This window comes from Aulostomus chinensis, chromosome 19 (assembly GCF_037954235.1).
Source record: "Aulostomus chinensis isolate RoL2024-O1b breed Wild chromosome 19, RoL_Achi_v1.0, whole genome shotgun sequence".
NCBI classification, from domain to species: Eukaryota; Metazoa; Chordata; class Actinopteri; order Syngnathiformes; family Aulostomidae; genus Aulostomus; species Aulostomus chinensis.
In genome coordinates this window covers 9368202-9383007 of record NC_141338.1, presented here as the reverse complement: position 1 = coordinate 9383007, position 14806 = coordinate 9368202, and the positions used below count along the sequence as shown (strand labels likewise).

General features: G+C 41.1%; 1 protein-coding gene across 4 annotated transcripts in view; it reads left to right on the top strand.

The window, feature by feature from the left end:
* Positions 1–14806, top strand: part of rgs3a (regulator of G protein signaling 3a) — a 150287-nt gene extending 135481 nt beyond the window's left edge. For 3 of the 4 annotated variants that reach the window (XM_086187490.1, XM_086187491.1, XM_086187492.1), the window contains 4 exons: positions 8309–8410; positions 9705–9766; positions 10775–10941; positions 11049–14806. In XM_086187490.1, coding sequence (XP_086043616.1) covers positions 8309–8410; positions 9705–9766; positions 10775–10941; positions 11049–11249 — 532 coding nt within the window. In that variant the 3' untranslated portion in view covers positions 11250–14806. The remainder of the gene's footprint in view (positions 1–8308; positions 8411–9704; positions 9767–10774; positions 10942–11048) is intronic. The other variant, XM_086187493.1, reaches the window with a different exon arrangement.

Below are 14806 nucleotides of genomic sequence, written 5' to 3'. Positions count from 1 at the left end.
AAGTATACTAATGTGATCTTTTTTTAAGTAGTTGAAGTCACTAAACAGAAAATAGTGACTTTGAGGTAACGTTCAAGGTTTACTAAAAACTTTATTTGGTTCTGCGTTAACAGCTGATGCTTGAAGAGATTTTGTTGACGAGTAAGTCTGGTAGATGGAGGGGTTTTTACCACTTTCATCGCTCCAGTTCCAGATATTTACTGGTTTCTATGTCAACAGTGTTGTCTTGCCAGTTGGAATAGCATTTATACCATAAATGGTTTTTATCATTTTTTTTGGCAATCTAAGCCTCCCATGAATCTGCATCAACATAAGTATTTAGTATTTAGTTGATAGATCAACTCCTTTAAAGAGGACAACTGAAATATTTACTCCTGTACTTCTTGATTCCAGTAAATTCTGAATATCACCGTCCAGTACTTGTGACTAATTTTCTGCCGTCTTTCATTGTAACACACGTTAAATAGCAGCAGTAATCTCACATATAAAACACCACTCAACATCTTAAGGTGTGACTTGGCGCAATACAGTTTACAGCTATGGAATGAAATATCACATTTTCCGATATAACCAAGCCTGAAGGAAATTAAATGCTGTACTTAGATGTTGGAGTCTCAAATGTAATATAGAGAAGTAGATGTACATCTGACAGTATCTGATGGGATGGAGCTATTTATAGCTCAGAGATGACCAGTAGCTGTAAGACTTTGGGATTTCATAACTCACTTTACATAGAACTGATGCTGCTGGTGTATAATTTAACATATTATTAACCAGTCTAGTATTTTATCATATCTTATCTGAACTGCAATTTTACATTTTTATTCAATGGTCCAGTTTACCTTCATGCTTGGAGGCTACATGCTTCTGTCCTCTGATAGCGACTGTGATAATAACGTAGCAACATCTGGCTCTTGAGGTGTGTAGTAGTGCAGTAAGTGCTACTAGCTCCCATTTCAACACATCTGACCCCTCTTTCTTTTGACCTCTTTCGTCCTTCATCCATCATTCGTCTCGCCATTATTGTGCTCTGGACTGAAATATGAACCCTTTCTTTGTAAATCATATTGATCTTTTCCTTGTCGCTCCTCTCCACCTTCCATCCTTTATGCAGTTTTTGCTGGGTGTGTTGAAGCTCCTATACATTAACACCCACACTGCTCACACTAAATGCTATATGCGTTTTACTTTATACTGTAATTTACCTGTTGGCAAAATTAGCCTAAAGCCGCTTAAACAGCCAGATTCCTACATGAAACCACACATATGCTACTTCACTTTGTTACCTGCTATGAGCTGCTATAAGATTATTTGTCCCAAAAAGCATCCTTAAAAACATTTTTAAAAAATGCATTTAAAAGGATTAAGTCTGGGGGATACAAATAGACACCCTGTCGTAGGAGTGAACACAGCTGCCTTTGTCCATAAATAATTTGTTTAAAGTCTAATTGGTCCAACTGGAGCCTTTTATTTTGAACCACTTGGGCTCTTGGGACACTATGTGTGAGTTTGATTCCCTAACCCGGACTGACTCGTGCGTCTTTTGTCATCAAAGAAATTCACAACTGTCACAATAATATCATCATCACAGACAGAGAGATCGAATAAAAGAGACAACTAAAATGTACACAGTGTAAAAATGGGATTTCAAGAGTTTTATTAAAGTGTGTTGACTGGTAATTCTATTAAATATGGGCCAACACCAGGGGAGCAGATGGCATTTTTCACAAAGATATTTGAATCCCAACACCAATATGAATGTGGTACTTCAACGTAAAAGCGTTTCTGTCCTCTGAGAGACTTCCTCTCTCTGCAGGACTTGGCCTCAGCACAGTGAATTCATTGTTTCCTCTTCACTCGTGCATCATTTATAACACGGCTGTCTTAAGGATAAAACTCTCTCATCTTCTAACCCGTTTTTTTCCCCCCCTGTTTTCTCTTCCTTAAACTCTTTGTTTCTTCATGTGTCATCATCAGGAACCAGCACAGCTGTTTTCCTGTGATTCTTCACAATACCTCCCCCGCCTCCCACTCCAATAATCACCTTTGTTCTGACTCAGTCCAGGTGTTACACTTCCCCAAGCAATGAATCCCTGCACATATACACTCTTTTTTTAAACGTCCAGTGGGTTCCAACAAGTAGCAGCGAAGCACTAAAGCTGCAGCACATCTACACACACACACACACACACACACACACACACACACACACACACACACACACACACACACACACACACACACAATAGTAGTGCACCGAAGGAATGTGTACAGGATTGTTGACACACTAATCAATTTTTTTTAAGACACAGATGTGTAGAAAATTATGCATACCTAGAGGTGTTTTCATTTTGGATGATGAGCAAAATGTGTGTATGACACAACGCGCTCACTTTGTACTGAACATGCACAAACAAGACTGGGATAGCGACGGTTCAGGGTAGAGCATCCAGATGGGCATCCAGTTTGATTCAGAAAAGAAGGAAATACAGATAGAAAGATTACACAAAAACATGAGCGCATGTGAAATGTGTATTAGAAACACAAATGGCGACTTCCTGCAGACGTATTTTTACTCTAAATATTAGAGATACTGAGATTGTCTTGTGATTACTGATTGAAAAGATTCTCCGTCATCACCTCGTCACAGACGTTCCCCGGCAAGGGATTGATCACCTGGTTGCTTCGCTGTAAAGATGTGTGAATTTTCTTCTTCAACGGTTCTGTCTTGGCCGTCTTGATATTTTACATCAACAGAAATCATGGCTGATTAACTAAAAATGTAAGAAAAAAGCATAAACAGTTGGACATTAGGGAGTGGATGACCATCATCAGCGATTTACAGTGATGAATCAACAGTACACATCAGAGTCGCCTTTGACCTTAGGATTATAAAGCATGACTCAAAACTCTCGGGCAAAAAAAAAAGAAAAAAAAATAGGTTAAATATAGTAAATGCAAATAAAGTCAGGCGCAAAGGGATTGCAAAAGAGAGTGTGTTTTACGTGATTTGTGATAACACCGTCGTGTCCCAGTGGCAGATTTACCAAAGCTGAAGAACAGCTTATGATAGTATAAGTGCCTGTTAGTTAAAAAGAACAACTTTCATGTCAACTTACTAACTGATTAAACTAAAACCTGTCCAGGCCTCAGTGGAAGGAATCTGTCTTCTCTAAACACCGCTTAGTGATTGGATGAGCCCAGGGTCCGCCTTCGCCAGACCCCCAGGACTATATAAAGCTCTGCTTGAGCCTCCCAGGGGTTAGAGGAATGTGATTGTCAAATAAACCCCTGGGCCCTGAACACCGGCACCCTTGATACACGCTTACATGCAGCAGTCACATTTCTGCACACAGCAAGGGATCCATCGTAGAGGCTGGCATGTTTCACACTATGGTTGATTTCTCTGAGAAGTACCTGGAAAGGTAAGTACGAGGCAGTGTGTGCTCACATATGTGTGTGTGCTGCAATCATCTGAACTTTTTTTTATTAATGTAAAAAAATTAGAAATATCAGACAGGAAGGTGAGGAAGTTGTGGGGTGGGTTGGGGGGGGGGGGTGTTCGAAGCTGGCAGGACGCAATCTGACCTCTGCGTGGATCTCATTTGACAGTCGCAGTGAGGGAGAAGAATTCCCCATGAGGCTGAAGTGCTCCAACTATTTTGGAAGAAACAGCTTTAATTTCTGACTCAAGGCCGCCCCTCTTTCTTATTATACCAGCCTGGATTTCAGGAATAGGTTTGCTCATGCGGTCTTTGTGACTAGGAAGGTGAGCTTGCACAGAAATAGAGCTCTCTCTCTCTCTCTCTCTCTCTCTCTTTTTTTGATTGAGGTAGAGTGTGTGCGCGCGCGCGTGTGCGTGTGTGTGTGTGTGTGTGTGTGTGTGTGTGTGTGTGTGTGTGAAATGTGATGGGCGATGTATTTATGGACAAAATTTAGGACAATTCCCCTTTTCACTGTTCATCTAGGAATATTGCAAAGTGACCTTCTTTTCTTCAGGAGGCACTTAATAGATTTTCTGAGAAGGCATGCCTCCCTCCCTCTGTGTTTGGTTACCTCCATGAATGTTTTGACTGTGACCAACTGTGCTAATTTGTTCCTGTTATCTTCTTGGACACGGCGCAAATAAATGTTTAAGTGTTACAGACACGCTGACACAACCCTTGACCCATTATACTGGCACAAACAGATGATGCCACAGTGTGATTTGTGTGTTTTGCTGTGAATGCAAGCACACTGTAAATAGAGAGAGGCTGCGGGAATGAAAACACACGCTTGCTCACCTTGGACTCTCACCAACTGCATTACAATCCCTCCTCAAAAGTAAACCCCTGTTCTCATGGGTCACTTAAGCTTGTAGCAAACAGAGAAGCGGGATGAAGATGTGCTGAGGATTTTGCTTGTACATTGTGATCTGCAATATGTCTGACTGCGGCTGTGCACCACCATGTGCTCCCAGAGCCTTTCCCTGGGAGTGCGGCCTATTTTTCAGAACACCAGGAATAGCCAGCGGGGTGCTATTAGTGCATCTAATGTGAGCCATGCAGAGAGGGAATAAAGAGTACGGAAGCCAGCAGATAATTGCAGAGCTAAAGACTTCACACTTCTTCACTCAAGCACATCTCTTACACCGACAAGCAGACAGTTACAAATTTTGCTGAAAACAGACATTGCAGGAGAAAATTTGATCAAGGGCAGTGGAGCGGAAATTTCTGGATGTCAGCATTTATCATCCTGGTCAGGGCATGTGTCTGCCAGCTTTTTAGCAGATTAAGTTATTATAGGGGTATTGTATAAAATAAATCAGGCCTGAGTGTGTGTAGCTACTGGTGTTAGCGCTGCGTTGTGGAGCTATTAGTAGGCTAAACTGGAGAGATCCATCAAAGAGGAGTGGTCACTTTAACTGGAGGGCTCCTGGATTTAGTCTTAGTCCAGCAGCGCCATTTGAAGTATCGCATTGGAAAAGGTTGATAGAGTTTTTTCTGCTTCTCCACAAAGAGTAAATGCACGTAAGGAAAAAGTGAAAATGGTGTCTTTTTGCGCATTTTCAAACATCGTCTTCAGACAGCATGCAAGATGGCCGAGGCTTGCCGGTGTGAAACAAGTACAAAATGTCCAACTAAAATCCCTCAAGACGTTGCTTTGGCCAAGACAACCGCTTCTTCTTCTACACTATTACAACCATGCATAATGTTGCCTATACTGCTGTTTTTGATAACACTATGCCATGTCTGTTTTGTCCAAACCAGTTTATGTCATGCTGTTTTGCACCATTTCCAAAGATCGATTTGCTGCAAGTGGAAACACAACGAATGAGAGATCGAGGGAGGTTCAGTTAGCATTTTGAGTTTAGAGATGAAGACTTCCAATTATGCATCCTTTTCACGAGAAGTTAATGTAAAAATAGCCTCAGTTGTAATATAATGAGCATCTCTGATAATGTATGAAACAAAATGTGTTTGCGGGCCGTCTGTTGATCTTTATGTCACTAATCGTTGACCTTGTTGTTATCTCGAATGTTTCCTTGATGCGTCTGCATGTCGCAGGCAGTTTTTCCTTCTGTTTGAAGACTTGCTGGTTTTATAGTTCAACCAGGAATATTTTATAAAACAGTCTGATGGTGCTTTTTTTCCCTGCAGGGGACTTGATTTGTTTTGTCTGGTTTCTTGAATATCTCTTTTATATCTGTATGCCTGGAAGACACAGACATGACTGTAGCCCTCAGCATGATAGCTGTTCAAAGAATGACGACTAGGACTTCGCTCATATCGAGGGAGGCCAATTATGTGGCTCTCTTTTGAGTTGTGTTGACTCCTGTTAAGCTAATAATCACAGAGGCTGTTTCATTTACGGCTCCAGCAGAGATGCTTTCTTCGCTGAGCTGCAGAAAACTCATGAAACATGTCAACCTTCAAATAAAAACTTACTTTAGTCACCTTTGCTAGTTTAAATGAGGAAGCTAAAACTGGTCAGACAAATTTTATTTTAGTTCTTTCCAGTGTTGACACCAACTTTTACAAAAAAAAAAAAACACACAAAAAAACCAAGAGATGAAATACTGTTTGTGTTTGCAGTATCTATAGACACCCACATGGTGGCAGGATGGAAACATACATTTCCTTCAACATCACAACATCACTGTCGTAACTGCTACGCTTGTATCAGACCAGATAGGAATAAATAACCGTCTTTTGTCAGGCCAATATTTTCTAGTCCTCCTAAAATAAAAAGTTCTTCTCCAGGCAGGGGTGGTTTCTTTTGGCTACACAGCTCAACATCTAATTGCCTTGAGAGCAACCCCAAAATAGAACGCTCTAATAAATCCTTCTCGGATGTTATGAGCTTATTTAACAGAGAGAGAGGTTTTATTTGGGTAGTAATGTCCTTGAGGCTGGCAAATGTAAGCTATTCACATCAGGACACCCTGTTGTTTCCGTCACAGAAAGGCCTGAATTTTGTTTTCGCATATGATTTAAGCCTGTTTCATGTAGGGCGCTTGGATTTTTTTTTTTTTTTCTTTCTGTGGATGAGTCATCCCTCTTCCACTGACGCTGCATTGACGTTTAGGTGTTTGGTTAAGAGAAAAAGAGAATGAATCTATTGAGGGAGTTCTGAGATCTTAATGCTCTGAGAGAAGAATGACGCTTTCACATCTTTCTATGTGCAACATCAATGCACACTAATTTATTATTCATTTAAGTCACTCGTGGAAGTTTTGCACACTCAATCGACTAAAGTATATTTCACCGTCTCCTCCTCTCAAACACACCCAAATCAACACACTCACAAAGTCACACGCAACCTGATTTTTAAAGGAACTACTCAGCTGCTGATTGCAACAGCTTGTGGAGTCATGTTGTGTATGTGCATGTTTTGGCTTTTCCTGTCCTTCCAGCATTTGGAAAAACTCACATCAGACAGCTGACTGTGCTCTCTGTTCAGTCACACACTACCACACATTTACGCATGCATAAATCATCTTTTTTCCGATCTCTCTCTCTCACACACACACACACACACACACACACATGCACGCACGCAAGCACGCACACACACTTGGTAGAGACAGGGTGATTTCCATCATTTGACTGGCATGAAAGCACTAGTGAAGTGGGCATGAGTTGGCACAGGTGTGGAAGGGTTCTTTGAAACGTCTGTGTGGGTGTTCCTTTATGACTGTACCCGTGTGTATTGGGTTACAGTAATAGTGTTAATCTGTAGCTGGGTGCAGCTTCCCTCGGCTTGTCCATATTAGAATGATTGCTGTCTATAACTGGAAGCTGTGTTTCTTAATTTGGTCGACATGCTCTCCTCTGGGCTGTGGCTTAGCTGTTGGACGTTTTGGAGTGATCAGACCAGCGAGCGCGTGCGCGCGCACACACACACACACACACACACACACACACACACACACACACACACACACACACACACACACACACACACACACACACCACTGTGCTGCATTATTAGCCCGTCACCTAATTCACAGTGGAAATCAAAAGCAGGGACTCAGGAAATGGGTGTTGAGTGAGGTCACATCCCATTGAGGTTGCATGTGCTTCAGGTCGGGAAAAGCCAGGACATGCACCATGGGATTAATGGGAATGTGCACAGAGGGGCCAAGGGGGGGGGGGGTTACCTTGACTGGCATTTGGGATCAAGTTGCGCATGTACGGTAGGTCTTTGTGATGTTTTGAGAAAGGTGAAGTGGGTGAGATGGGCATGAGATGGGCAATCAGGAGGGTCCTGGATAGTCCAGGTGGAGTGAAGCAGCAGAGGAGTCAAGGGGTCACTGTGCCCTGTTGCCTCGGCCCTGGGTCAGCTCCCTCTCAGCAACCCCTCTAGGCACATGGAGAAAGGCGTGATGAAAGACTGGAGAGAGGATTGAGTCTCTCTCCTCCTTCTCTGCTACATTCGCTCAGTCCCTGCCGAGGAAACTGCCGGGGACAGATCTACAGGAAAGACTGTTCATAGATAAACGAATGACATGAGACACTGACACCAAGTGAGGAAAAGGAGCTTGACATCCGCCTTTCTGGAAAATTCTGTCTCTTCTTTCCAACATACCTGGCTGAAGACTAAAATGTACACAACATGGCATTTATTTCTTCAACTATTCTGGCATTTGTGGGTTTGAATTCATATGGATTGGATTTACAGTGCTGAAGAGCTTAATTGGTGATTTCCCCAGCCTTGGATTGTTTTGATTGTGGACTCTGGACTTGGACACTCAACACCGCTTCTTCTTTTCCCCCCCTCTTGCCAACTCTGTCCCTCTTTCTCTCCCTATCTTTCTGTCACTCAGGGCCAAAGACATGAAGAATCGCTTGGCTTTCCTGCGGAGGAGGAACGAATCCCCAGGAAGCAACCCAGCCAGCAAACTAGACAAATCTATGAAGTCAGTCAAGTAAGTTCCTGAAAACAATGTGGGTGTGTATGTGTGTGTGTGTACGTGATACTTTTCCGGGTCGTGCCATATCTGGCGATGACCTGGTCTCAGTACGCAGACATGTGGGCAGCGGTAGAGATGTTTGTAGTCATATGACAATGAATGAAAGAATGTGTCAGTGGAAATGGTCTAACAGGATATTGAATTGTTTGAATCTTTTTTTAAATTAGGAATACATTAAACAGATCAATCATAGTCTTTTTAAATGTATTGTGAAAAATTACAGTATTGCACACACTGCTTTTTCCCGAAGTGAACAAGTCATTTAGAAAAAAACAAAAGCCTTACATATATATGTTTTTTAAAAGCCACACACCCAACGACATAATGTTCAATTACATAAAACTTTATAATACATTAATTTGACTGTTAAAATGCAGAATCAAGTAAGGAAATTATATATATATGTATGTATATATATATATATATATATATATATATATATATATATATATATATATATATATATATATATATAAAAACATAGTGTCGAGTAGACAAAGAACTGCCACAAGTACTTAGTTGATTACTTTTAACTATTGAGTCTGCCACTCACCACTCAGACAAGCACCCAACCAGTCTGAATCTTTATATCAAATCACATAAAAGACAAGCTTTCCTGGAACAAAGATGTATGACTGTGTAAGATGAGCAGCCTTTATTTACTTCGTATACATTAGTTATTCAACTCAAGTATCTACTTGAAAGAATGCAGGTTGTCAGTATATCAGGAGAAGCTGATGATTGGTTTGTCAGGTCGTGCAGGAATACAATGTTCACTTTGATGTAAATGGCGTTACAAACAAATGAGGCCTCTGATGTGGATGACATTGAGTAGCACTCAAAAGATGCATGCTTTATAGCTCAGTACAGAGAGGATGAAAGGCAGCAGGGTGCAGGCAGACACTGGTGAGGGAGGAGGTCGCTAAACCCCGACAAAACAAATCCCCATTGGCTGGCTGAAGCCCCTCCCCTCCCGCCTTTCAAGTTGCATTCAGTAGGAATATAAAAGCCTACCCCCACTACAGTCGAGCAGATAGACTCATGGCTCTCAGTCTTGTGACTACTCATAATGCAGAACTGAATGAGCGGGAAAGACCAGTAGACACAGACTAGAGTGGGAGGAAGCAGCTGAGGCATCAACCACTTCCACTCGTTTATCCAGCGTAGACAAACTTCTGCGGATGGGTCACACAATGAGAAACCTGGCAGAGATGGGCTTATTAAAGAACCGCTCTGCTTTTATCTGCAGGCCCACCCCAGAGGAGGCACTGAAATGGGGGGACTCGCTTGATAAGCTGCTGTCACACAAATGTAAGTAACTTCTTTAAAAAAAAAAAATCTTCTTGCTTCTTTACATCTCATATGTCTTCTGTTTGAAAGTATTCTGTTTGGTACAATGTGATTTTTGAGCGACTTACAGTCAATATTGAGGTATTTAAGGTAGTGAAGATGAGACTAATGCACTGACATACGGATTACACACACACACACACAACACACACACACACACACACACACACACACACTGCCGCATTTGTCTGCGAGCTTGCAGCAAGTTTCCTTAATCCCTGTGGGCTCATGTTTTATAGAGAGAGATTGGGAGAGACTTTAACAGGCAACTTCCAGGCTCCAAGCACAGTGCTATTTTTGTTTCCACTATTCATCTTCCGAAGTTCGGTCCAAATCCTGAAAGCAGATAGCTGATATAAAGCCAGAGCTACATCTGTTTCTCATTCGGTTTTGTTGGCCTGTATCCTCTTTCTTCTCATTTCCTCCCTTCCACCTCTTACCTCAGTCCTGCTCACCAGAGTGAGGTAAGAGATGACTGCCTGATGCATTGGCTCTCCTTATCAGCGTGGGTGATTTATGGGAACGGAAAGGTGCAGACAGGAGACGTGGGTGGACACGGCTTCCTTCTATTCTCTCTCCTGGATGCCTTCTTCCTCAAATCATTAACTGAAACTTTTAAAGTGCCAGAATTAGACTGGCCATATTCTTCCTTGCACTAAAACAGTCATTTCTTTGTTCATTCATAGCCTGTGTGTAAAGGGGATGCAAACGTGTCACACCGAGTGGTAGGGAAGGATAGGGTCATGGGGGTGATGTCATATAAAGAGGTCAAAGACTTGAATATGTCTGCAGTGTTGAGTTGGTTTTTTTTTTATTCAACCACATGACTCAAAAAAAGGCCGTCACGGAGCTATTTTAGGCAGTGAAACTAGCGCTTCAGCTGTGAGGTTGCCATGGCACTCAAGTCAACTCTTGTCGTGTTTATTCTCCTCTCACCTCCTCCTCCTCCTTGTCTCTGCTCTCCCTCAGATGGTCTGGCAGCCTTCAGAGCTTTCCTGCGCACGGAGTTCAGCGAGGAAAATCTGGAATTCTGGCTAGCATGTGAGGAATATAAAAAGATCAAGTCGCAGTCCAAAATGGCCTCAAAAGCCAAGAAAATCTTTGCAGAATACATCGCAATCCAATCTTGCAAAGAGGTGAGTGAGAGATTGTAGAAAGCGTGCATTTATCTCCTTTACTTTCTTCAAAACTTCAAAAGAATCATGGATTTTTCTTAACATTTAAATCTCTCATTCCTGTTTAGGTGAACCTGGACTCATACACCAGAGACCATACTAAGGACAACCTGCAGAATGTGACACGCTCCTGCTTTGACCTCGCGCAGAGACGGATATATGGGCTGATGGAGAAGGACTCATATCCTCGCTTCCTACGCTCAGAACTCTACTTGGACTTAATAAACCAAAAAAAGGCCAGCTCCACATCGACTTCATCCTCCTCATAAGAGACCAGAGAGAGATTTAAGGAGAAAATGCAATGAAAAAAAAAAGAAAAGGGGGCAGACTTGAAATGAATAGAGAGGAGAGTGTGTGGAGATGTGAGGTTTCTGTGTTTGCCTTTTTAATTTTTTTATGTCTGTCATCCTGATTTTTTTCTGCTGTTGTTACATTGTGAAAGGACATGGCAAAGCTATGGCACTGCAAAGGAATGTAGTTTACACAGTTACCAGGTGGATGGATGAAGCCCATGAGCGAGGGCTGCAGCAGGAGCTGGACACTTGTCTGATCACTGTTTTTTTTTTAAATTTTGATGTCAGTCTTTTATGTTTTTGTCCAGTTGTACTGGAGAAAAGGAGGGGGTTGCTCAGAAAACCCCTACAGACATGAAGACAGTCCGGTACTGTTTTGCCACTTGTTTTCTTTTATGTCCTTAAAAAAAAAAAAACTCTCCATTTTTACATCCCCTCCTTTGCTCTACCACGTTCTCTGTGAAACAACTTCAAAGCTGTTGGTACGACACAAAGTCCCTTTTCTTCGTGCGTTCTGATCTGGCTCCAAGCTGTGTGATGGAGGGGAAAACCAAGATGAGGTCTGAAAGAAAACTAGCAAACTCTGTTTCACGTGCGTTACACTCCGCATCCACTTAAAGCTTCTATAAATGGCTTTCACCCTACTAAGTTCATCCCAAGACTGTGGGACAAAGACGGAGACAGAGACGGGCAAAGAATACTAACAACGAATGGACTGGAGCTGTGAAGAATCACAGATATGCATCACTCTCTTATTTCAAAGAATTTAAAAAGTCAGAACCTGAGATGGCAACAACCAGGACTGTGCTTCCTGTCTTCAAAGACTGTTTATAGCAAGGAGTGAAAACTCAAGAAGAAAAAGAGCAAATGTGTGCAGCCAAGTGACATTTCTTTTCACATAGCTAGACAAATCGAGGAAGCATTCTCAGGACATTGCTATGACAGGTTCCAGCTAGTTTTATTTTTGTTTTCTACACATTCACTGTTTTTATATGCGTTAGGGTTCCCGCCCTGCACTCCCTAATTATTCTGAGCAATACACGAGAAGTTGCTTGTTTCATAGAAGAAAAACTGCTTCATGATGTATAAAAGTTTGCCTATTTATTTAGATTAACTTGCTGGATGCTTCTACAGACACCCTCACCTCCTCCAAAGCACTAAAGCTCTCATTTTCCCCTTAACCACCAAAACAGGTCCAATGCTGTCCTGAATTTAAGTGCAATATTTTTTTATTTTTTATGTTATTTTATTATTATTATGATTATTATTATTATTATTATTATTATCAGTTGGTTCATTTATTTGATTTAGAATTCCTACGGGGAAGACAAACCGCTTTAGCTCTGTATTAACTTTATTTGTTAAGAAAGAAAAGAAAACTTAGCTATAAGGTTGACTTACAAGTTAAAACTTCCAGAACTATAAGTAGTTTCATGAATTTTAAGCAAGTGATTCTAACTGTGTGTTAAACTCCTGGCAGCAGGCAGCCAGGGGCTTTATGGTTGTAAATATAATTCTTTAAGAAAATTATGTGATAACACATTAAAAACAAACAAAAAATTAAAAAAAAACAAAAAACCAATAGGTCTCTGCTAGTGATGAATGTGAGACCGAGCTGTATCTATGTAAATATGAGAGACTCAAAACTATAAGTTGACATGTATTGTTTGAAAACAAAACAAAACAATAAATAGGTGAGCCAGAGCGGGTACAGTCTGCTCTTTTACCCCGGCCATACACTGCTTGTAAGGAGTTTTCTGAAATGCATTTTATCATTTTCACTGTTTACAATTCAAAATGCATCTCCTATGATAGCAAGTGAAAACAGTAGAGTACATTTGGTGTCATTGCTAATGATAAAATAAATCAATCAACTAATGAAGTTCAAGCGTGTTGTGTCTGGATTTTTCTTGTATGTGTGTTTGATCATGTTCATGCTTATTAGCCGCAAACATTCAAAGACTAATCGAGCCAAAACTCGTGGAATTCACGAAGTAGTTTGGAACTATTACTTGGCCAGGCGTAATGCTGAAAGTATGCCTCGAGGAAGTTCTGCAGGGCTCACACCTGCTGCTCGTGGTAGTCTCAAATGTACTACCCAGATATGAGAAACTATAAATCTCTTCATCTGCTCTCTGTAAGAAAGAAATAAGCACATTCCTCAACATGTTGATTTAATGATTACATTTTAATACTTTAAGCGACCTCAATATTGAATCTCTTCTATAATGAAATTGTTATGTCACAGCTTGGATCTTATTCTTTAGCTCTTATTTTTTATGTTAATGTTAACAGGACTACTTACCAAATGCTTAGAACAACAGTAAAAAAAAAAAAAAAAAAAAAAAAAAGTCTGACAGGGCATAAATATGAGCAGGAATGATTATACAATAGCACATTACAACCAGACTCTATGGTTCACCTTTGACCTTTCACACACAGCTGCACACTCTATGTTTGAGGTTACTTTTGATTTACCTCCAATTAAAGTGGTTTGTATGATGCTGATTAACCACCGACATGTGCACATGCCTGTTGTAGAAGCTAAATTTAGTATTACACATCAATGAACTCCGTGCAGCTTGAAAAACAACAACACAACAGTGTCAGGGATGAGCTGAAGGCCGTCTTGTTTTCTGAAAAGAGGCGCAACCGAGTGAGATGGATTTGAGAGTTGTTGGGGTCTTTGGGTGGGATTAGAGGAAACAGTTGGAGTTCTTTGAGGGCAGTGTGTTATTGTACGAGGGGGTTGACCAGTCTGAAGTGGTGTTGGACTCAGTAGCAGCACCTAATCTTCTTTAGCAGCTGCCGTCTGTTTTGACAGTCAGTTTATTTTCCCAAAAGGAATTGTCATCTATCGCCTCCCCGTTTCCTCGCCACTGTCTGTCCCTTTGTCTTTAAGCCCACGCGAGTGTTTTTATTTTCACACTCATCTTTTATGCTCTGCAATTGAAGTCCTGGCTTTAAATTGGATTCTGTTACCAATTCCTTTTGTTCAAGCTTCCTTCCTTTCTGTCATCTGTGTAAACCGTATCACAGTGTCTGTCATTGTTTTGAAATTCAGCTGTCATTTGAGCTCAAAACACACCAGCGAGCATTTCCTGCTCGTCTCTTGTGTCGTGCTTTTCCAAATATGGCTGTTTCAAGTTTCCTCCACTGTGACTGTCTCTTATCTTAAATTTGTCAAATCCTTATTGGTAAGGGCTATTATCTTTATTTACAGCTGTTCTTCATTATTGTCAACACTATACTAGACAACACTGTTAGGTAGTAATCATGCTGTTATTCTAATACCACAACATCAAGTATTGATGCTCCGAGACCATAGATTTGCATTGCTTTCTGACACACCTATGCGTAAGGCACTTCTCACTGCCAATACTATACTTTCTATCAACATGGGCTTGATACTTGCCCAAATCACTGTATGTGATGTTGAAAACTTACATAAATATAATACATTGACCCTAATTCCCATGTAAATTCTTATGGCAATGTTACCAAGTGACAAAAGAGGGTTAGAATAACAACGC